At 36.6% G+C, this 25,578-nt stretch overlaps 1 protein-coding gene across 1 annotated transcript in view; it reads left to right on the forward strand.

Annotated features, from left to right (window-relative positions):
* Positions 1-25,578, forward strand: part of LOC150103068 (guanylate cyclase 32E-like) — a 188,015-nt gene that overhangs the window by 61,540 nt on the left and 100,897 nt on the right. The window contains exons 2-4 of the mRNA XM_090398083.1: positions 2,656-2,965; positions 8,570-8,716; positions 15,792-15,967. Of these exons, the coding sequence (XP_090254209.1) occupies positions 2,656-2,965; positions 8,570-8,716; positions 15,792-15,967 (633 nt within the window). The remainder of the gene's footprint in view (positions 1-2,655; positions 2,966-8,569; positions 8,717-15,791; positions 15,968-25,578) is intronic.

Here is a 25,578-nt window from a genome sequence, read left to right on the forward strand (position 1 = left end):
CAAAAATTTTCCAGTACAGCTTGTTTGGGCTGAGCTGAAGCACTCGAACTCCATCCGTTGCCAATTTTTTGAAAAGTTTGCATATTGTGTAGTACCACTCAGGCACCGTCTCCGCACATGGCCCGAAGTAGGGTAGGAAAAATCCTAAGAAGTATTTAATCAGATTTCCGGAAGGGTGATTTGATGCCAGTGCTTTCCGTATGGTCTGAGCAGTGTTGGTTAGGTGGCAGTATTTGAGGATTGGCAGGGAGAATCCCGCTTGTGTGGGGGGAAGATGGAGAAAGGTCCTGCGCACCTCTTGTTTCCTGTTGTTCCAGAAAAAATTAGTGATATGTTTGTGAATGGCGTTGTCTTGTGTGTCTGTGATGTTTGTGAGGTTAATGGTGTGCAGTAACATCGGTTTTAGGACTGTTTTGATAACTGTTGCTCTACCTTCGAATGATAGGTAGTTGGGACTGAAGGGTTTGAGTTTTTCGCTACACATTTCTATTAAGTGTTGTGTTTGCAACACTGGGGTCTCTAGGAAGGGAATTCCTAGTATTGTTAATGGGCCGGTTGTGGGTTTCAGACCATACGGAAGACTGGCATGGCCGAATTTCCCATAAATTTTGATTCTTGTTTTTTCTGGGTTGGTGTGAAGACCACTGAGCACGCTGAACTCTCGCAGTATGCCGAAGAAGATGTAAATCGATTCGGAATCCCTAAGGGTTCCGACAATATCATCAGCATATGCGACAGTTTTGCTCTGTTTGGAGCCTAAGGGTAGCGGTATTCCTCTTACTGCGCGCGTCTCATCAATTTTTTAGAAGAGGCTCTAGTACTAAAGAGAAAAGAAGGGGGCTAAGGGGGCAGCCTTGCCGAACCCCTCTGCGTATGGGAATGGGTTCTGAAAGAAGCCCATTAATCGCAATGTGCGTTGTTGTTTTACCGTACATGCTTTTGATTGCTTCCCTTATGCAGGCCGCCACTCCGACTTTCTCTAGGATATAGTGCAGGAAGTTGTGCTTTGCACTATCGAACGCTTTAGCTAAGTCTACCGATACGAGTGCAAGTGGGAGTTCCTTGTTCGTCACAAAGCGAAGAAGGTATCTTATCAGGAAGAGGTTGAGCGCCATCGATCTTCCCGGAACTCCGTATACTTGAGTGCTGGTTAGCACACTCCCAGTGCCCAACTTCAGACGGTTACAAATCACTCTTGCGAATAATTTGTAGTCTGTGTTAGTCAAAGAAATGGGCCTCCAGCCACCCATGCTATTCAGGTCTCTCCCTTTCTTGGGGATGAAAATTGTGTACCCGCTAACGAAGTCAGCAGGTACGTCACCAGTGAATAGGAATCCGTTGAATAGTGAGACCAGGATAGGCAAGATGAAGTTCCAGGCTGAGCGATAGAGCTCAACGCCTAGCCCATCCAGGCCAGGGGTTTTCCGTAGCTTAAACTGTTTATAGACTCGAGTAATCTCTTCCGAAGTGATTGGTCTCTTTTGAAGAGTTCTGAGGTGTTCAGGCATGTTGTCAATATTCCACACTCCGAAGTCGCCTGTCTCCTCAGCTTCGTCGGAATAGGTTCTCGTGTAATGCTGGGAAAATTGCTGCAGGATGTCTTCCGTGGTTGTGAGTGTTTGCCCGTTAGCATGAATTTGCTGAACAGCTTTCTCGTCTTGTGCTGCCGGTTATAAAAAGCGGCCGAAGGTGTTTCCGCCTGCCGGAGAAACACTCTGGTGAGAAAATCGAGCTCGGCGACTTTTTTTCGTCGAAATGCCTCGAGTTCGATTTCCACGGCTTTAATAAGCGAATCGCTAGGAATACTGTTTCTCTGGTTAGCCCGGTACCACCCTAGCTCTCGATACAGCTCTCTCATTTTTTTCCTTTGCGCGTGAGCTCTTTCTCTGGAGATGTTTTGGAAGCGCTCTTTTGCCTCTGTTTTGAACTGGGCCCACGCGTCCCAGTCCCATTTGGCCCTTTTCCTTCCTTCGCATAGCAGCTGTAAATCCTTGCTATAAATTTTGGGGAAGCTTGGAGGCATTTTCCAGTTTCCAGTAAGAGATAAGAGATATAGCATCTCAGACAACAAATGATTTGGAGAATAACATAATTATATTATAATGATATTAAATATTTTAAGGTGTATTAGAATTAGTTTTAAAAATTTAGAAAATTTTCTAAATTATTTAAAATATTAGAAAATTTTTAATAAACTATATTTTATATTATTATTTTTTATATAAATAAAATATATATTTGTGAAGTATATAAACTTCGTAAAATTAAAGAGATTACGTTACTTCAGTCTCAACTTGTCTTTCAATATACAGAGACAACAGAATTTGATGTATGAGGCAAAGTAAGATATCATCATCGGAATTGTAATATGTGGCAACCATCAGAGTGTTATAACACCAGCAAATAAATCAAGAGATCAAACTGAAAAAATTTAACTGTTCATAATTAGAAAACCAATTACAATGGATGATGAACTTAGTAAAGTTTCGTAATCGAAATAGTTTTGTTTTAGGGCGTTTTATTATATTGTGGTTGAATAATTTGTTCACATTATAATTTGTTATAATATCAATGTTAACTAATACGTAAACCTTTCAATTGTGTGTGGGTGTTCCATACATGTATAATTATCTCCGTACCTCTTTCTTTTTTTAGTTTTGCGCCCATTACGAAACTTCCGACAAGAACTTGTTCCCAACCTTTGCCAGAACGCGACCACCCGACACCCAGATCTCAAAATCTGTGACCTCTCTACTACTGACGTTCAAGTGGCACAAGATAGCGTTGCTGTACTCTGACACCACAGACCGGGACTTCCTGGGAGTAGCGAAGATAATCAATAAAACAATGCAAGAGAATGGAATCGAAGTCAGATACTCCGGATGCTGGACTGAGACTTACCATCATGGATACGGAGAAAATCCTTTTGACACTTTAGTGGAGGAATCCTATGCGAACGCTCGAAGTAAGTGGAAAGTCTTTTAAGGGTGTGTTAAAAAATTATTTTAAATTTCTCCGATACTGGTTATGCACTTCATTTGATCGTGATTTTCATTTCTGCATGGATATATCTTAAACTTTCTTAGATATTCTTATCTAAGTATGCGAATATCTGGTTTGTAATAAAAAGTTCATTAAGATGGATTGTTGTAGGAAATCTTATATGCAGAAACGATTTATAACGAGGATAGCAAAAAAAGTGAAGTAAATAGATACCGTTTACGTTATTAAAAATGACTAACAGCGTGCTTAAAATAAATAAATAAATAAAACAAAATTACACGACCCACACCTCAGCGCAGTTAATTGAGTTCCTGGGTTAATAGGATTTTTCAGCATAATAAAAAAAAAAGCATCGTAAGATGGTTAAAATTGTGAAATGACTAAATCGAGAGAAAGTAAAATTAGATCCTTAGGAAAGAGTGATCAATTTAGGAAACACGTATAATGTTCGTTGAATCTAACTTTCGTATACACGTTCATCGAAAGTTTAATTTACTTTCATCACAGAATTAAAATTTTACAGTTCATCCGTTTGTTTCCATCATATACTTTACTAAATATAAATAATTTAAACTGGTGTTTAGTGACTCCCTTTATTAATGATGAAATTAATCCTCTACTAATTTATAAAAATGTAATAATAATGTTTCATTCTTCAAATATTTAAACGTATGAGGACAGTGAAGATATGTAATATTACAAAATTAATAACTGATCTTTGTATATTATGTGGCTTTATTTTCTGTCATTTTATTGAAGGTCCAGATGAAGAATTAAAGATGCAGAATACCGTAATGTTAATGTTAATACATCTTTCATGAGATTGATACATTTCTCCTTTTTGTCTCACTTGTAGAATCAGATTTCGTTTCAGACAGTCCAAACCAAACTTGCTCTCACCTGATAGGTGAAATACATTCTATGACTGAGATGCTGGTAGTCTCCATCACCAAAATATATTCCGGCCGAGTCAAATCAATTAATAAAATCGATAGCATCAAATCAGTGATTCTACACAGGTAGTTTAATTGATAGCACAGAGAGCCAAACTATTGCATAATCGTATTAAACTTCATTATTAAGTTGGGTTTGTTAACGAGATAGAAAACTATGTGAATTGACCAGAAAAATTACTGGAAATTTACATGTTGAACAACGGACCCTTTAGGGTTGTGCAACATGCGTTAATTCTTATTTTATTCGGCATGCTGTCTCCATATTAGATCGCCTTGTTCTTATATAAGACAAATAACAGCCTTTCCAGCTACCCCTCCTGTCCGAATGTTTTTCTTGATCAAGAATGACGTACGTCTTGCTTACCGTGTTACTGTCAGCTGCTTAGAATGCTCAGGCTGAATGGAAGTTGTCATATATCGATCTGCTCATCGCATAGCATCAGCGGGAATTAGTTTTAAGATTCAGGATAATTTAATAGTAAAATTTATAAAGAAATCTGCAGTCAGCGTTCGATTGATTTTAATCAGTTTATATTAGTGGACTTTAAAGTCGAAAAGAATTAAGAATCCATCTCTTCCTTGTTTTTAAAATGCCTTTAAATATTTCTGTCTGTTAAGATAAAAAGAAATCGTTCTTTACAAGTGACAATGCTATTTTAAAAACACACACATGAGAAGTACGCATAGTATTAATAAAGATATTATTTTGTCTCATGGGACAAAACTTTCTCCATAAAGCCAAACATTGCAGAATCGGATATTTCCTGTTGGTTCCTCTATTCCGTGCTGATCGATCAGAAAGACATATTTATGGGCGGCCAAAGTATTAAATGTCTCAGACAATAAAAGCAGATGGTCAAGACAATATTCTTCTAAAAATCCTTCCATTCCCAGAGGGTTTCTGCTACAGACGAGTAATTCCTCCATTAACTACGAAACGGTCGTGTCAAAACACAATCTATTTTTTAGGTTTCTTTGTCTTGTTTGATAAAACAAGCTGTCAACTGAACTGCCTGAAGTAAAAGGAGGCCTTGCGTTTGATCTGAACTTTATCATAAGTTACCGAAATATGAGTGACGATCTCGGCCTTTAGTAACATATAATTACTTAACAATAATGTTTATATATAAAATTCGAAACGCACCTCAGGTCTTTTAAAATATACTTTTTTCTGTATTTTGCTTTTTTGTTTCATATATTTTACACATTTACATTATTACATTACATTAGCCAGGCGCTATCAGCCCGGGGGGACTTTTGGCTTCAAGCACCACATGTCGCCACTGGGCACGGTCCTCTGCAACTATCCGCCACGTTCTGGTCTCCAGCCCAACAGCCTGCAAGTCTTCCTTCTCCTGATCCGCCCATCTCTTTCTCGGTCTCCCTGACGACCTCCCTGATCGAGGTCGGGCCTCCCACACTTGTGTCACAGTCCTGTTGGGGTCCATACAGTACAGGTGCCCCAGCCACTGAAGACTCCGGGCTCGCAGTTCCATCAAGACTTCTGCCGAGTTGTATAAAGCGTGTATGGCGGCATTGGACCGCCTCCTCCAGACCCCTCCATAGATACGTCGTAGCATCTTGTTCTCGAATACTCTCAGGTGGTGGGCTTGTCTCACCGTGAGAGTCCACGCTTCAGCACTGTAGAGGAGAACAGGCCTGATCAAAGTCTTGTATAGTCCCACCTTTGTAGTCTAAGACAGCAAGCGCGAGGCGAAACGGAAACGCACCTGATAATAGGCCACATTCGCAGCATTTACCCGACTCTGGACATCCGCCTCAACTTTGTTGTCTTCAGTCACGAAAGAACCCAAGTACCTAAATACCTTCACCCTCTCAAACTGTGCAGCTCCCTCTGGATCTTGAGCAGCATGGCGACTCATAAAAAGGTATTTTTTCTTCTCGGCATTTATTTTCAGGCCATCTCTTCAATAGTAGTAACCAATGCCACCGCGTCGTCCCGTTGATGCGCCATAATGATCAGGTCGTCAGCGAAACCAAGAATCCTAACTTGCACCCCCATGTCCACTCCACTTGCCACTTGCTGTGTGTTTCTAATTACTTTTTCCAACACTAGATTGAAGAGAATCGGAGGAAGCCCATCACCCTGCTTCACACCGGTCTGTACTTGAAACGGGTCCGAAAGGTCACCATCTGCTTTCACTCTTGCTCTCGAACCAGCTACGCACAACTGCACCATTTCTCGGGGTTTTCGAGGAATTCCCAGCCCTTCTAACACCTGCCATATTTTTGGGCGTATCATTGAGTCATAGGCTTTAGAAAAGTCTATGAAATTATTATGAACTTCCCGGTTATATTCCCAGCACTTTTCAAAAACTTGGCGCAGCGTGAAGAGTTGGTCTATTGTAGAACGGTTCCTCCTGAAGCCCGTCTGGTAGTCACCAAGGCACTCTTCTGTGGTGTGAGGCGCATTAGCATGATGTTAGACAGCACCTTGTAGCCAGTCGACAGCAGTGAGATGCCCCTACAGTTGCTGCATTGAGTGTTATCTCCTTTCTTATATACTGGGGTGATCAGCGACTCCTTCCACTCGTCCGGCAGCTGTTCTTCTCGCCAGATCATCAAGATGAGTCGGTGCAGCTGCTCCAGCAGGACGTCCCCACCATTCTTCAGGAGCTCCGCCGGTATGCAGTCCACTCCTGGAGCCTTATTATTTTTCAGCATGCGGATAGCACGAGTAATCTCACTAAATGTCGGCTCTTGAATAAATGGTTCAACAGTTTGATAAGGAGTATAATCCTCCGATATTGGCGTTCCAGCATTGACATTCAGCAAGTTCGCAAAATATCTACCCTACCTTTTACACATTTAATACACTAAAATCCTGAGGTCACCAAACGCATTTAAAAGAACGCCCCTCAAGTGTTCAGCTTTATCTTCCACGCTATTCTCCTCAATCGTTTCGATAGGAGAATAGCGTGAAGAATAGGCCACATTTATTCAAATTAATTCAATAATTAAACATTCCCCAGACAAATATATGAATTATATAATATTTCGTTGAAATGAATGCTGACCAGAATCAACAATTAAAAAAAAATCAACACATCCTTATATATTCTTATAAGGACTGGCTTAAAGGGGCGAAGCAAGAATGCTTTTCATCTTCCCCGTTATCTGTAGAGGACAGTGTGGGATAAGGTGTTATTGAGCAATTAAAGCTCTGATCATGGCAGGAGGGTAACAGCAATAGCCGAACCTCAGTTAGAACTTTATTGGCTACAGCATTGCCATCCATTACCCACCAAGGGTATTGGGTTGAATGAATCAATCACCGCATCTCACGGTCGATTGATTCAGCCTCTACCAAAAATCAACACATACACCATTGAGTTTTGTGAAATACAAATATTATTAATAAAATAAAAAGATTTATTTCTTTATAATGCATTATTTGAAAAAATTCTTGTTTAAAGATTGTTAGATAAATTATTAACAGTTTTTATTTGTTACTTAAAATATATTATATTTTTTGTTATATAGAATGTAAGAGTCAGTAAATTGATTAGTAACGCTGTGCAGTGAACCTCTCCCTGCTGATCAGCTGGATGTGTAAACATGCTGACATCCAATATGTTCATTATATAACCTAAGGCGTCCACCGAATATTAGCAGGATGATATTGATTTCTCTGTTTACCCAATGCTACACAGATTAAACAAATATCACATTTACTATATCTAACTATTGAGTTAATGCATGCTAAAAAGAACTTAAATCTTTTCAAAAAACTTCGCACACCAATACAAAAAAAATATTTGCTCCCATAGAATTAGGAGCTGCTTATTCGCCTATTCTCCCTCTATTCCTGGAGCAGGAAAGATACGTCTTGGGGGAGAAGAGCGGTTCCTGAGGAGGTGTAGACCACCAACCATATGTCAGATTACGCAGGGGAGAATTCATATATTTGTAAAATCATTATTTTTATGACCTTTTAAACTCAGATTTTATTAGTTTTTTCATTTATAAATAATTTCATTGCAGTCCAATGTAGGGATTTGGCCTGAACACACCCAGACTGATAAGGCTGACATCAATGCCGTCCTGAGCCCTTTTAGGGCGGGATCTTCCGGTTAGGTGTTCAAACTCTTTTCACATGTTCTTGTTTGTTTGTTTTTATCCGTTTATTAGGTTCTACAGGTGTTTTAAACTTCTTTTACTGGTTTTTATAGTATTTTAAATATTAGTTTTATGTTTACTCTTGTTAGGTTTTAGGGGATTTTTCTTCCCCGTTTTGGGACTTTTCCTTTAATGAGTGAAAAGTCCACCGACCGTTTTAGAAGTACCGGTGGATCAACAGCTAAAACCGGTCACCTGAGGCCCCTTTCTCTCCTCTATCACTATTTCACTCTATCTTTTTTTTATCTTCCTCTCTCTCTCTCTCTCTCTCTGCTGAATCTCAGCGCGCCACGTTTATGCTCAAAAAGCCAAAGAAGACAGACTTGAACTCAAACAAAATTTATACATAATTATATTATACATACGTACTTATGTATTATATATAATTATATACATTTTTATAATATTTCATTATAATATTATATATGACATTAGTGGAATTTTTTCCATGTCTGTATTTCTATTTCAAGTTTATGTCGTTCTGGGATTCTACTACGAACATCTTGGACTGATGGTAAGCATGCAGAAGAAAGGCCTGTTCGAGCAAGGAGAATATTTCGTGGTGGGAGTCGACATTGAGCAGTATGATGTGCAAAATCCACAGCGCTACCTTAAAGGTAAACTGGTTATTTGTACGTAATAATCAATACCGATTTGCAGTGCTTGAACAAATTAATAATTATTTATTAAACTTATATGTATTAGCGTTGAAAATTCATTTTGTGAGTAATTTCTAATATTCTGGAAGGTCAAGATGACTTGAGTGAATGGATTATTCAGAGCACATCTTTAAATTAGGGACGTTTGTTTTTCTTCCAAGGTCATACACCACAAAAGAGAGATAGATAGATAGATATAGAGAGTTAAAATACATTACCTCTAGTGAAATTTCTATCCCTTTGCCTACTTTAAGCCAGCCATTACTAAGGCTAATTTACTTAGGAAGTCTGCTGAGTTTTAGAAACTTTCTGTAACCTTTCATGTAGCAAGTGCAGTTACATTGTGGTCCTGCTATCCCATTAACAGCTTAAACCGAGAAGATGAAAGGGGCATTAAACCTTTACTTCCAACACTATCTCCCATTATCGTAGTTTCAAACGGAACCGCAATCATACAGAAGTATTTCAACTCGTAATGTGGCTCAGCTGTTAAGTTGTACGAAGTCGCGATAGAAAAGGCAATTAATGTTAGCATTCCACGGGGTTGTTCAGATAATCGGATCACACAGAGAGGACTGCCACAGTGAGAGAAAGAGAAATTAAGATCATTCGGACAATCACTGCTGCCTTTTTACACCTTCTCATTACGTTTTTTATCTGTGTTTTAATTTTCTCCATCTATTTTTAAATTGACTTTCCTGTCTTTATGTCCCACCTATAAATATATAAAGAAGATATTCAGACCTTTAGAATACACTTGTTATCCGTATTTCACTGTTAACGTTTATGGCAAGATGGATGACAATCCCCTGGATTTTTATCCCTTCATCGCTAAGCAGTTAACTAAATGTATAAAAGATTATCGCGCACCTGGCTCACCCAAATTAGGGCCGTGTGGGAACGCTTGTACTGATGAGCAGAGCTGCCTTCGGGCGCTTGTGTTTCCATCTGTCGTTCTCATCGTAGTTGGATGACTCTTGAATGAGTTGATTGGGGTGGAGGGCCTCCTTAGTGAAGTATGTAGAGGAAGTCCCGTGAAGAAACGTGGGTATATCCGGTATGTTAGCATCTCGATGGAGGAGAGCATTCCTGACAAACCACGGAGCATCAAAAATCATACGGAGACACTTATTTTGAATCACTTGTAGATTTTTTATGTTGCTGGGGGAAGTGTGATCCCAAGCCGGTGATTGGTATGTTAGAGGGGGGGGTCTGATGATTGATTTGTAAATCCGTAGCTTGTTTTCAGTGCTAACTTGGCTTCTGCGGTTGAGAAGAGAGAAGAGCTGGGCAATTGCGGAATTGGATTTATTGCATGCATAGACGATCTGAGAGTTAAAATCGAGGCGGTTGTCTAATTGTATTCCGAGATATTTGATTTTGGATTGCCATGGAATAGCTGCATTGAACAGTTTAACTTCTCCGCAGTGGGATGTTTTCCGTCTTGTAAAAGGTATGGCGGTGCTTTTATCAGCATTAACATCTATCCATCATTTCTTAAACCATTTTTCCACGTTTGTTGCTGCGTTTTGTAATCGCTGCGTAACTAAGTGCGGCCTGAGAGATCTTTTCAAAATTGCCATATTGTCTGCGTAGCAAGACATTGTGGTTGATGCCGTGCTTGGGAAGTCTGTAACGTAGATGTTGAAAAGCAGCGGGAGATAGCAGCGAGCCTTGGGGTACACCTGCAGTGATGCTTTTCATAGAGGATCTGAGTTCGCGCAGCTTAACTTGGAATTTCCGGTCTTTTAGATAAGAGTCAATGAGTTTAGTAAGGTAAAGTGGAATGTTGGTTGTAATTAATTTGTAAATAAGGCCTTTGTGCCAAACCTTATTAAAAGCTTTTGCAACATCAAGAAAGATAGCTCCTGTATGTTGTCTCCAATTGAAACCAGTTGTTATAAACTCTATCAGTCTGTGGACTTACTGAGTTGTACTCTGCCCAGTACGAAATCCGAACTGCTCTTTCGGTATAAGGCTGTTTTTGTTGGCCTCATCTTGCAGACGATTGAGAATGATTTTTTCCGCAATTTTTCCCAAGCATGACTAGGGAATTAGAGGCTGATGGGCCTATAATTTTGGGGGAACTGAGGTGCTTTCCCAGGCTTGTGAACGAGGATTATATCTGCTTGTTTCCGGCGAGTGGGAAAATAATTGAATCTGAGCATTGAGTTTATAATGGCTACCAGATGCATAACTGCTTTATGTGGGAGCGCCTTTTTGTTAGTAATCTCGTCAGGACCTGGGGCCTTTTTGTTGTTGAGTTTTTTAATGATAGAATAAACTTCTCTAGGCGAAGTATGACAATTATTTTCACGGTTGCAAGGCTGACAGAGCGCTCAACGAACATGCCGGTGGATTTTCTCGATAAAAAACAAATCCGCATGCGTGTAGTTAGGGCTACACTGAAGCTCCAGGGCGTTCCCCGAAAGTTCTGCATTTTCATCATCTCTGTAAACTTATGCCTCTTTCACCGTGAATGGGCTGGATGTTGGAACGATCCGTACGGACTTCCACAGCAAGTTATCCTCAGCCTTTAGGGGGACGTGAACAACAACAACACAACAGAACAGAACAGATACTTCAGGATTAACCCATCACTTCTCGATCTCTAACCGCACCATCGATTGGGATAACAGCTCCATGCCTTATATAGAAAATATTCGATGTAGAAACTTCAAAGAACCCCCCGGCTGTACTCCGTTCTGGAGAAAATCTGAACAGAAATCAAGGAATGATTCTGAAAGACATCTGGAAAAGCCTAATAAATTCACTCAGCTTAGCAGAATTTCATTTCGCTAAAAACTATACAACGCGCTCAATGAACAATGACCGAGACACCACGCTCCACGCTTGTGATGTCACGCGTCAGTTTTGATTTTAATTTATTTGATTGTGTTACTCCTTTTTTACTAGTAAACGTTATTGTACCGTCATACTTGTCCTGAAGAAGCCAGACAGACTAGCTAGTGAAACTTGTCGAGAATTGGTGTATCTCATTTATTAATATATGGTCAGCGAATAAAACCAAGAAAAAACTCAAGTTTTAGCACAAGGTATTGATAAATCTCTTTTCTGTCACATAATCAGGACAAGTAATGTAACTTGTTGTGTATATAAATACCTTAATGCTCTACGAAAGGTGCAGAGAGCGCAAAAAAGACTACTAAAGTGATTTCTCCACGGGTTATCTAACAGTCTGGAGATCCCTTACGTGGCGCCTGCTTCTCTTCATGTCCAGAATGGTCCGTTCGCTTCACATTTACCATGCATGCCCGGAAGAATGTCTGAAAGATTACTGACATTTTTCTGGACGGAAACTGCCGATACGGCAAGATGTTTTCTTCTTTGATGAATATTTCCTGTCTAAAGCGAATCCCCCCTATTGGTTACAGCTAACGGAATAGAACTATTTTCTGCGAGTGTGTCACTCTTTGCACTTTCCTCCTTCAAGTTTAATGCTTGTGTTCCTGTTTACTGTTTGAATTGTGTATGGGGTCCAACAGATCATCCCTTTAATGCACTTTCTGGTCTATCATTTCTATCTTTCCATTTATTCTCCGCTGATATAACCTATCTGCATAATTACGTCATCCTTTTACCGGCCTGCGCTCATTATCGGAGGACTGAACTGATACCGCAATTATATTGTGCTGTGCATTTTCATCCTCACTGTGCTCATTTTCACTTAATAAGCTGGTTACTTCATCTTTCTACATTCCGTTAGTTGCTTCATTTGTCGCTATTGTATTCTTAGTTCTCCGTCCACTTTCTTAAATCATTTTTTTTTTCCCTTCGATAAATGCATTTCTTTAACTTTGTCGGTCTGAATTTTCCTCTTTACAGTCTTATTTTGTTTCTCTTTCTTCCTTCTTACTTCTACTTTGGCGTGTTTCTCTAAATGAATACACGCATTTTCGAACTACACCGTAACTTGCAACAGCTTGACAAAATTTAATGAAATTTGGTATCTGGCTGGTTTTTATTTTTATCAAAATGTCGCCAATCCTTTAAAATTTTGGTTTATATGGTACCATGTTCATGTTAAAAAAAAAAAAAAAAAACCATGTACACTTGCTGAACATAATTTAATCCTTTAATTTCATTTTAATTGGGCACTTTTTAGTGCCACAATTCGAAAAAAAAAACGATTTGAAACTATACATAAAACAAATGATAATAAATGATCTTTCTACCGTAAAGGCCAACAATGGATTTATTAGTTCAATCGTTTTAAAAATGACGTCACAATACAGGAATACTATTACGAAACCTGTGTATTGTTTCCATCATTGTTTTTATTTCTGATAACTTACTTATATCAGATTGTCCTCGATAGAAAAGTGAAAGAATGACCATGAAGATTACTTGGAAAGGACGTACGAGTAGTAGTTTTAATCTCTTCTTTATAAAGGTTTTATGGCTGTCAGTCTTGTGCTGAAGCGACAGAGTTCGCCTGTCGGTAACTTACTTATACCTCTCACTCACGCGAAACGAAAAAAAAAAAAAAAAAAAAGAAAAGAAAAAAGAAAATACGTAATTAACAAGCGTCATACTTGTCGCCTGTTACAACCCATTCTGTATCTGTTTTGTTGTTTTGTCTTCCACCCTTTCTTCATATCGACCTTTCCTCTGTTTCTTTTTTGTTGTTGTTGTTAATTTCTTCCCAGATATTTATCAAACTTTAAGAACTTCTTTCAGTCATCGACTTAGCCTACAGTTTCACTTCACATTAAAACGTAATTTGTCCTGATCACTGGAAGTCAAACACTCACATCCCGGTAGCATTTACCAAAGCAGTGTTTTGTGATTATCTACGAAAAATAACTCTGAAGACAAAAATTCCATTTTTTTCTCGATGATGTGAAATGCAACAGCATAATTGCAGATTCAAAACGAAAGCGATTCTTTCAAAGCTAAAAGAACATCATCGATAATATTAGCTTCTATTTTACGTAGAAATTGCAGGAGAACTAACATTTTGTAAGAACCGACAAATACATTTGTCGATTCTTTACAAAAAGTATTGAAAAAAAATTGAATGACTACAAAACATATTTTGAAGTCATCAACCACATCGACAAATGCATTTGTCGATTCTTGCAAAAAAGTTCTTTGCAGAAAAACAAATAAAGGAATCGAACAGACTGCCATCTAACGGCAGATTTAAACTTTATTTATTCAACAATGCGCTCCCCATAACATTGCCATACGGCTTAAATTCCACGAATTATGTCGTTAACTTTCTTGTTTCATAAAAATTTTCACATTCTAAAACAAATATTGTTCTACAAACTAAACCTTGTCATTCTTTGAGACACCTTCACACCATCATTCGATAGTGAAATGAATAATTGCTACAGTAATTTCCTTTTAATTATCTTTTCGAAAAGCCGGCTTAATAAACATGGGTTAAAAAACGGAAAAAAAACTATTGCTCCAAACGAGGAGTTAGCCCTACAAAGAAATAGATAGTTAATGAATTTTTCCAAGAAACGATCTACTAGGCCCAGCTGTTGCAAGATCATGTAGCAGCTGACTAAACTTCTTCCCACACCCAAACAGAGCAACCTTAATCAAGAGTGATATAAATGCAAAATAGAAGATATCCATCCGAGCAAAAAAAAAAAAAATAGTACTTTGTTTTTGCTTAAATACCGATGAAAGCTTTTGCTAGATTTAATTGAAATTCCCATCACTCTACACACTCAGCCATTTAGATCTTTACTTTTCATTAATCTACAATTAATCCTTCATTTTCAAATATTTTTTCCTCGGAATTAACTAAAACAGTTCGATAATACACTTAGCCAGTTGTACTGTTTTTATTACATCTCTACAGGAACTAAATCATTCTTCAAAATGCCTTTGGTAGTTTAATTCTGTCTAGAAATACAAAATTCAATTACTTTTTTCTTAAACATCTTCGGAGCGGTGATGTTTAAGAAAACTTGATTATCGAGACTATGTTGTGGTTATTGTTTCTTTCGTAATTAATTGTGCGCGATGTCACTATAGGAAAATGAAATGAAAACAAAATACTAAAGTTATCGTTTATAAGAAAATATTTTTGATTAGCGTTGTGAAGAGTATAATTTTATTTAGCATTTTCTTTCGACAGCGTCAGTTAAAAAAAATAATAAGAAAATACCATTTATTATCAAACAGTATGTGCTATTTAATTTTTTTTAATTAAATTTCTTTAATTTTAATTGAAAAAATATATACCCAAACCATTTTGTTATTCGTATATAAGAAATATGACTACTGGCTAAGACGAAATTGATTTTGTTATTCATATACACTCATGAGCAGTTTAATTAGAAATACCTGTCGTGTTGGCTAAATGGTTATTTGTAACTGAATAAATCATGTCGAAGAAAATAAATAAATATTTTCTTTATGCTTTATATCAAATGTGGTTATAGCCCAAGACAGGAAGAAATGGAAGAGACTCATTAAAAACAACGACTCTATTTAAGTGGGATAAGCAGAAGAAGAAGCTTTTTGATATCAAAAAGACTATAAAAGTTATGAAATCTAAAATTGTTTTATATTGTTTTATATGAAAAATAGTTTTGGCTGTTGCTAATGTATATAAAACATTTTCTTTCAATATTCTCGAGTAAAAGAACAAAAATAAGAATCTAAAAGTAGCATTTATTGTCAAATAATATCTGTTTAATTTTTTTTAAATCTTTTATTTGTTTTAAATTGGAACAATAAAATATACTTATACACCATTTTATTTTTTATATATAAGAAATATGACTTCAGCCATCGAAGTAGTTAAATTATTTATCAAAATAAAGTAGAAAAGTTGGACAATGTAATAAAATCAATGCAGTATCGGATAACTAAGATTAATGTATAAAAACTTTATAGCATTTAAAATAAAGTTGGCATGTATTTAAAATGGATATTGATATAATAATGCTGCTGCAATGTTTTTTTTAAATTACTTCACTTATATTTGATTACAATACTGTACAATTTACTTCTAGAGAGTATTTTTAATAATTAATTATTATAGGTTTGTTGAGAGACGAAATCGATGACACTGCAAAAAGAGCATTCCGATCTTACGTTGGAGTTGTTGGATCGCCTCCAGTTGACTTCGAAGAGTTTAGAGTAAAAGTTAATGATTACATGCAACGGGAGCCATTTAACTTCACCAACCCCGTTAGCATACTTGGAGGCCTAAAGAGGGTAAGTATTTTGTTTAATTTCAATGGATTATTATCAGGTTATTTTAGTGCCAATGCTAAAGATCTAAAAACAGCAGCTTAATATTAAATAATTCTCATTTTGCTTGATGTCATCCACATGGCTTAAGGCTAATTTCTTCTAAAGAACTAATAAACATCTAAGATGTCAACCTTGACTATATTTCTTCTTCTTACCGTTCACCGGGGACAGTTTTCTCTTGGCCCAAGAAGTAACCTTCGGGCACATATGACCGGCATTCACTTATACTCCCTCGAGCAAGGTAGTCATCTTCTTTACCGTTGTCTAGCGCTGCAAGTTCTTCAGCAACTGTTCTGCTTTCATGCAGGTTAATGTGATTAAACTTCTCTCCCTGGTGACCTCCGTCTTTCAAGATTGTACTTCTAATTTTGGTATTTAATAAATCCCATTATATTGGACTTGAAGATAATAATTCTAAGATTAAAACATACAACGAAAGTGAGATGGGAAAGGAATTACATTCGTTTATTATTATGAAATCACTGTGGAGAAAATTGGACATCTCAGCAACTATTAATCTTTTAATTATCAAGGGATTCTGCTAATTAACTCAGCTACAGTATGTTGTATTAATTACATCAAAGATTTAATTCCCAATTCAATTAGTCTTGTTTATTCTTTCGAGGTATCTTTGCAGCATCTTTTAGTAGTAATTCCCTCTGACTTCGTTAGTGGAGGCGGGATTTCGTCACCTATCTACCCCTCCCTCTCTCCCTCCCCATTGAGGATACATTTAAAGTATTCAGATAATTAATTGCATTAAAGTAATTGATATTTTCATTTACCTTAAATGGATAATATTTGCATTTTTGATTAGCCTTTCAACTCTAATTTCTACCGTTAACGGCTTTGTGTTTGAGTACATTTCTGTATTCTGTCACTAGTGGTAATTGTCGTTGATAATCTCGCCGTAATTGTACTTTGTATAATTGTTTTGCCGTATTAATGAGCATTACATAGATTCCTAATTGTACATCTAATTGACGTTAAGTTTAGGTAATGTAAATGTTTGAATCGGTATTAAATTAAGAGGTTGGAGCCTGTAAAGAAATATACAGAATAATTACATATTTGTTTGCTTATTTTACTCTTTTTTTTTTTTTAATTTAATCGTTGAAAAATGACACTTTTTCAACGATTAATTAAATATTTAAATTAATAAAATATTTAAATAAACTAATGTTTATTTAAATATTTATGGGTTTTTTAACCACAAACCAAATCTACACCAGATGGCGCTTCTCCTCTCTATGCATGATCTGACTTTGAAAATTTAATAATAGCGAACAGAATTATTAAACAACAGACGCTGTTTGCAACAGAAGTTAAGCAGAAGATAAAAAAGTATTGTTGAAGGAAAAGTCATCTAAAATTTAACACACAAATAGCATAAACACGTGTCGCGTTGATAAAGTAACATAAAAAAAATCAGAGCCGAAGTTAATCTTCTAGCAAAGCCAATTTTTTTCTTATAAACAGAAAAGATTTTTTTTTCCTTAGTGATTAAGTTCCGCGTTTTCATGATTTCAATCTGGCAAGTAAGAAATTAAAATAATGCAAGAACGGAGATTGAAATAAAAAAAAAACAGTTCTGCCTAGGAAACAGTAATCTTTTATTTGTAAATGTTTCTTATGTTAATTTGATCATTGATGCATTCAAGAATGACTTTTTTTTTGTTGTCCGACCGACAACTAAGCCCATCTATTTTCTGGATAAAATGCTGAATCCAAGTGGACTATCATTAAGCCGCATGCATGGCTTATCAACAATAAATTCGTGATCACCGCCCTCTAATTAGTTGAACGACTCTCATTAGCTTAATTACACAATCTTGTTGAATAACGGGAGCGGCTTTTTTACTCTGAAATGGAGGATAAAATCAAGGCATTTAACACGTGAGATGGACTAGCTTGCGGAACTAAAGAGTGGGGCTCAGTAAATTAAAAGTCCTTCGATAAAGGGACTTTTATTTTATTATTTTTTGTTAACCGCATTTTTTTTCCTTTGTAGAGAGGTATATCCTTATTCACTCGTCGACTTTTCGGTTTATTTCGTATATTTTGAAGAGCATGTGAACAACACCTTGGAAACCTGTGACACACGATTCATTTATAATGACGCAATATGAAACCTGTCTTCTAATTATCACTGAGGACACATTCAAGAACAAACCAGCCATGAGAGAATGTGTAACAACGCACTGTGTTTACCATGTTCTGGATTTTTAATGAGTTCCGAAGTTTCTTTAATTAAAAGGATCACACGAGGCCTTACATCGCTGAACAGAAATATCACTGCCAGTGAAATAGCTGTGGGAGGTGAGAGCGGGATTGAGTACTGTCGGTCGCATCTAGGCAAACGCATCAAAACCAAGCGGGGCATGTTTCCTATTAGTATGATAACAGAAAGAGCGATTTTTTTTTTTTTTAATTTGGGGGCTTTTTTTTTTGTTTTTCATTTGGCCTTAACATTCCCAGCTAAACTGCTTGTAGGAGCCACACGTGATTTTTAGCACAAAATGTTGAAGATAAGAATTTTATGTTATTATTATCTTCCCATTTAACAGTAAGATTGTCTGACGTCTACAGTGTGTTTGAGAGAGCGACCGCACGTGCACTTAGAAGAGGTTTTCTTTTTTTATACTTGCCTTATGGCTAAGCCTTTTTTAATACCAGCTTAATAGCTTGTCTCGATAGCAGAGACCTCAAAGCATACGTTGAAGTAATGGCAAAGTTCATCTCTCTCTCTCTCTACTTAAAACAGAATTATTACTATATTATGTTTAAATTTGGAGAGATTAATAACATTTATGTGTATAACTTTTTTTTTCTTGCTGCCATATAACTTTATTAAATGTTTGAATAAGGCCGAAGACCACCATGTTGAACGTGTGTTCGTAGGAGCGTAACATGAGTTAGTTTATCTGACGCAGTAATAATTCTCCATTAAGAGAATGGGAAGCGGACGGTATAAATCTTACTTTTGCGTTATAATGAGATCGGGGCTAGTAGAAATGAGTTATTCTCAAAGAGGAGCTCAGATACCAGGGTTTTATTTTTATTGTTGACTATCATATTTTTGGTAAAAAAAAAAAAATTATTTACATTAAGACAGTTTTGAATAGCTATACGGATCTCTAAAAGGTTAAACGACCTTGTTTTTGTTTCTGCCTCCATGGAGACTTACTTAAAGTACAAAATTCACAATTTGAGTACATAAATTTTAAACTCCAATGGAAAATGATGAATGCCAATCTCTCGTAGATACCCGCCGTCCACTAAATGTTAGGAATTAAGAGTTTATTTTATAACAAGAGATTGGAATAAGTTAGAATTATATTCATAGCAACTAAATACTACGAGACTAAAATATTCTATCCACTGAATACATGTTATTGTTTGCCGGTTTCTTAGTCTTTGTTTTAAGAAGAGGTAAACCTAGGTGTTATTTCCTGAATATATCGAATATCTTCCTGAATATCTTGTGTTTATTGCTTAGAAATATCTCCCTTTTTTTTCACCTGTTGTTACAAGTTTTGAAATGAATAAAAGTTGAGCAGCTCACACAAACAGTATTGAAGAAAAAATGAAAGAGTTTGAGAACAGGAACCAAACCTTGGAGATTCAGTGGCAAGCCCTGAAGAAAACATTGATTGATTCAGGAAGAGAGGCATGTGGTGAAGTAGTCTGCAAGGACAGAAAAATCTGGACTCCATGGTGGATACAGGAAGTTAAAGAGGCAGTGAAGGAAAAGAAGAAAGCATATCAAAAGTTCCTGTCAAATAAGTCAGCTTGTGCTCTTAGAGAATATAGAGACAAATGTAAGAAAGCTAAACACTGTTTAAAACTAGCTAAACAAAAGTCTTGGGAGGACTTTGGCACGAATATAGAAAATAAATATCAAGAAGTGGTAAGATATTCTGGGGGTTGTTGACGAAGCTTAGAAATTGAGGAAAGAGTGCTGTGAAAGGAGTTAGAGATGATAAAGGTGACATGAAAACGGGAGAAAAAGATACCTTTGAAGTATGAAGTAATTACTTTGAAAAACTGCTAAATGAAACAAGCAGTGATGACAGCACTGTGGTAAAAAACACTGACCAGGCATGAAGTCAGGAATACATATCCATACTAGAAGTAGAAAAAGCCATCAAAGGCTTGAAATGTGGAAAGGCAGCAGGAGTAGATGATATTCGACCATATATAATCTCTATTTGAGTTTTAAATCAGCAATTAGGGGTGAAGAAGGTACAGGAAGATAGTTTGAAATAAAATCAAGTGTGCGACAAAGATACACATTATCTCCACTTTTATTCATCATCTACGGGAGGAGAGGTAGGAAAAGTTTTGATAAACACCTGGAACAAAAAATTATATTAAAGCAGCTGATATAACCACGAGAAAGAACATAAGTTACTTCGTAACTCTGCTACTAGTATATTCTTTCTTGTGGATATATCAGTTTGCTTTAATATCATTTTCGTTCTAGTTTATCAGAACTTTCCAAATCTCCCTCGTACATTGACCACAATCTGAAGGAAAGTAGCATTAAATTCGATATCAAATTTGGCGATGTAAATCTCAATTATTTACTTTATGCAGATGATGTTATACTTCTGAATAAATCCGCTACAAGTCTTCAAGATTCCCTGACTAAAGTGAATAACTGTTGTAATAGATATGGTATGAAGGTCTGCATTAAAAAGACAATGAAAATAGGCAGAATCATTGAAAATGTCAAATGTGTTGTGAACGGGGAACATGTGGAATAAGTAAACCATTTCAGCTACTTAGGCAGGATTTTTACTGAAGATGGTAAATTAAATATGGAAATAGACAACAGAATCAGCAAAGCTGGTATGGTAGGAAGACAATTGAATAAATTCATATGGAATAAGAAAGAAATTAGTTCGGAACACTAAATTAGCTGTATACAAGACAGTGTTCAAACCAATTTTAACTTATGGATTGAAAGGCTGGAACAGAAGTAAAACGCTTGACCAAAGACTAGAGACCGCCGATATGAGAGTCCTGAGAAAGATTATAGGCATGAACAGATGGCATCAGTGGCAATATCATATTAAAAATGAGGATATTAGGAAAGAACTTGACATTGTCAGCATCCAGGAATGCGTTAGCAGAGCTAATCTCAAGTGGTATGGTCATTTAAACAGAATGGGCGAGGAAAGATTAGCAAAACAAGTATTCTCTGCCAGAAGAAGACCAAGATTGATACATAAAAAGTATCTTGGAAGAAAGAAAGAAAGAAGACCTGTTCTAAGCCAATGATTTTCTTATACAGATAGTAGGCTAATCTGGAGGAAAATTATTGACAGGAAGTTAGTAATGATGTTACTTTTCCTGTCACTATCATAAGATCCTGTACACCCCTCCCCTGAGGGTATATGTCAGGAATTTGATGATGTTGAACACCTAGGTTTCCATATGGGGAAACTCCTCCACCTATAAAACTGGATACCGATTTTTCAAGTGAACAGCATTATAAAGGCTCTGCGTACTAGATGAGTTCGAATCCTTCCCACCGAAGGATTGGTTTGGGTTATCTGGATTTTATGGCCGAAGCAACTCAGGCTATGAGGCCAATGTTATTATGTCTGTTAATTGGGTGTGTTCTTTTTGGGTGATTTACGGGATGAAAAAGCCGAGTTTGAGGTGGGAAAAACTCTGCCCTAGTAATGTACATTGCAATGTAGCAGACATTTGCGAATTGGGTAACTGAAGTTAGTAGACACTATGTCTAAACCCCCCCCCCCTCGAAAAACAGATCCTCTAGACTGAACAATGAGTTTTGATGACGAGCAATATAAAATCATTAAAAACTACAAAACCGAAACGGAAAGACTCCGGAACTCCTGAAGGAATTCCTGCTCACTGGCCTGACAAACATGCTGAGAAAGTGGGATTTGTAAGCAACGCAACTTGTTGCACTATCGATCGTGTGTAATATCGTGGTGCCAACTCGCTAATAAAAACTCTAAGATAAGCATTATTTCTGTATCAAATGTTGTTATGGTTAATTTTATTGCTTAATAAAATGCAGCCTCTTAAAACAGTGGAGTCTGTAATGGGTACTCGCGTATAAAAGGGGTCATAAATCAACTCTGATGCTGAGAAAACTGGAATCAAAATAAACCATTTTTAACGTTTTGATTTATTATCTTTATCGATGTTGTTTATAGCGTTTTATTTTAGTTTTGTTTAGTATCACGTGATTTAATTTAAACGGAGTCTACGACAATTCGCAAAAGAAAGACACCCACGTGCGTGTGAATTTGGATGATTGTGAGAATCCATACCGCGCGCGCGCGTGTGAGTATCGGAATAATCTTGGCCTGAACGTAGTGTGGATGAGAATGAAAGAAACAAATTATTTCTCCGATTCAGTTTTTTTTTTTTAATTTCTGAAACTCTTGACATGTCTGTAATCATTAGTTCTAAGTGATAACCATTATTTCACAACGCACGTGGCGTTAAGAAAGGACTGACACCCAGTCCCCCGTAGTGAATCACAATCGAATGTTCTTAATATCATAACAACATAATATCTTTGTATTTGTTCATCTTAACATGATGAACAAACGTTAAGATGAGTAAATGATTTTGTTCTCTCTAACTTTGTAATTTTCGTATTCAAAAAACTGCATTTTATATAAATCTAGTTTTGTAACCATGGATACTTTGGAAATGAAGAGAATAAGCAGTTAAGTAGAAATGTATTTAAACCTGCAGCTCGGCTTTGGTTTAGCTTTAAAAGATGTAGAATTAAAACAAATTAGATATTCTAGAACTTTTATGACTTCATATCGCGATATTTAAAGGCATATCGAGGTGAGGAAATTTACATCTGAGCGTAAGCGAAAATACACAGAAACAGTGAAAAGAGAACAACCAGAAAATCATAACACATTTCTCGAGATACTAAAAAAAATAATACAAATATTGCTACCCCCATTCAACGACATCCGCCGTTTCAATTGATGTCAAATCACGGGTGGGTCATGATTATTAAATCACTTTAAAAGAAGTATTTCTGAGACTTTTTGTGTCTGTCACGTAAAATTCGAAATCACGTTAGACTTGATATCCAAATAGGTGATCAACACACACACACATACAGAGAGAGAGAATGGAGTTTAAGCAATCGGAGATCATTGTCTGTTTTCAATTTTCATATCGTTAAATTATTGAAGAGCTTCATCCCACAAATGGACAGATGAATGGGGAGAGCCCAAATGGAAAACTACAGAAATGGATAAGTGGAGACAGGCACGAGATAATGATTTTCTTACACGTAATCCTCAGAGGAAGCACCTCTCTCTCTCTCTCTCTCTCTCTCTCTCTCTCTCTCTCTCTCTCTCTCTCTCTCTCTCTCTCTCTCTCTAGTAAGGGGCGCTTAAATCCACTATTATCTTGAAAGTCTTGTTAGAAAGAACAGCAGGAGAACTATCTATCATTCCTTTTACCTCCGTGTATCTTGCGAATGATCGATACAGGGCAGATTCATTTCTTCTCTACCAAGTGCTAGCTCTCTCTCTCTCTCTCTCTCTCTCTCTCTCTGAAGAAAATAGTTTCTTTGATAGGATCCAAGTAAGCGATCGTATCTCAGGTAACTGGTGGTATCGACTCATAGCTGTTATTGATTGCAATGATAGCATCTCCGATAAATCTATAGAAGAAAACTAATGGGGCTCCCATTGAGCCTTCTTGTCGTTCGTTGGAATGGTGGGAAAGCCTCGTGATGATTACATGAAAGGGCTGCAATAATGATCATAGAAGTGGACGAATCAATCGATCCACTGGGAAAAAAAAACATTGAGATGTCGATTAATTACATCTGAAAATACAACAGTTTCATATAATTTTTGTAGGTGCTATACTATGCAGCTAATAATACATACTGTTATGAGTGGGAAGGGTTGACAAAACAGGTCTCGGCTTCTTCTCCTTCAGGCGAATTCTCCATTCGAATAGAAATTTATAGAAATGTGGAATATTTCCATGTATGGATGAAGTATCTTACAAAACACTAAAGATTCCTTTGGTTCCCCTTGAATCCCCCATCACAAAAAATACCTCCTGAGGAGAATTGAACAACTTAAGAGAAAAACAGGGTGTAATCACGTGTTCTTTATAAATGGAAGGATCGATTTTGGGATGAGTCACTCAGCATCCCATTGCCGCAAAGGATTTCATTTTTTTCGTCGTGGGAAATCTTTAACAGAAGCCCTTTTTTTTTCGCAGCTACACAAACAATCATTTCAGATAAAATATGACCTCCGCCACAAATACTTCCTAGCTGTACAACCAAGCGTGTCGACCGGAATACCTCTTTATATATCGGTGAAGAGGGAGTTCTTCAGTTGAAATGCAGACAATTCTTACCAAGTCAGTTACATTTGTTCTCTCTACAGCCTTTTGTTCTTTTTAGAAATCTTAATAGTGGCATTTTCCGATTATGTTTTCCTTTAACAGAAACGAAACCACACTCTGTGACAACTCAAAGAAATAATTCGCTTTTAGAATGCATTATTCCAACTTTAATGCCAAACCTCTTAAAATGATGTTTTATTTTTATCCCATATTTTCTAGTGATGTTCTTAAGATTGGTATTAAACAGAAATCTATCCAAATGCATTAACTGCATTGCCTTATTTTGTACAAGAAGCTTCCGATCGCTGACAGAAGCAGCCATTTATTTATTTGTAAGCGAATCCTCTCTTTTTACGTTGAAGCTTTGGGGATCTCGGCGCAGAAGCCCAAATGTTGTAAAATCGTAATCTCTTGGATCTTACAAGCCACGAGTACATGATTCGTGAAAGAAAATTTTCTATTTCCAACAGCGAGCATTGCCCTCAATTGTCATGAATACCAATATCAGGTCTGGATAGTCTTTTGAAAACTCATGTTGCCCCTTTATTTATTTATTTTCTATCACCCAATATCAATCACGCTGACAGGATCTTAAATAACAACCTTCTTACAGAGTTTTCTGAATCTCTAAGGAGAAAGCATGATTGCAAAGTTGCGTAGGATTCCTACCTAACCTTTGAGACTCTTGTATATTTAATAGTACTGAGACGTTATTTATTTTTTTCTTATATTCAGTTACGTTTCACAGAAACCAAATAAATAGCTTACACTATAGACACGTTATTCGTTTTTATATTTAACAACGATAATATAGCAGTTCAAAACAAATTTATCTATTGAATAATAGCTGTTTAACAGTAATTGTTCAAAATAATTCTCATTGTATTTTTTGTTCAAAATTGTTTGTAATACAACTATTTTATGCAATGGTGAAAAGAACTGTTTATGCAACAAATAAAATGAACTATTTTATGCAATAGTGAAAAAGAACAGTTCGTGTAACAATTAAAAACAACTGCTTTTTATTCAATAATTCTAAAACAAATGGAACAATTAAAAGAAAGAATAATTATGCAAGAGTTCAATTAGTTTAATTGTGTTCGACAACAATTAAACTTAAAGAGATAATATAATTTGAAAATTAACATTTAGCATTGCATTTAATTTGAGTAGTTTCCCAAATT

The sequence above is a fragment of the Typopeltis vanoorti genome, chromosome 9 (genome assembly GCF_054136105.1).
Source record: "Typopeltis vanoorti isolate ZY-2024b chromosome 9, IOZ_Tvanoo_1.0, whole genome shotgun sequence".
NCBI classification, from domain to species: Eukaryota; Metazoa; Arthropoda; class Arachnida; order Uropygi; family Thelyphonidae; genus Typopeltis; species Typopeltis vanoorti.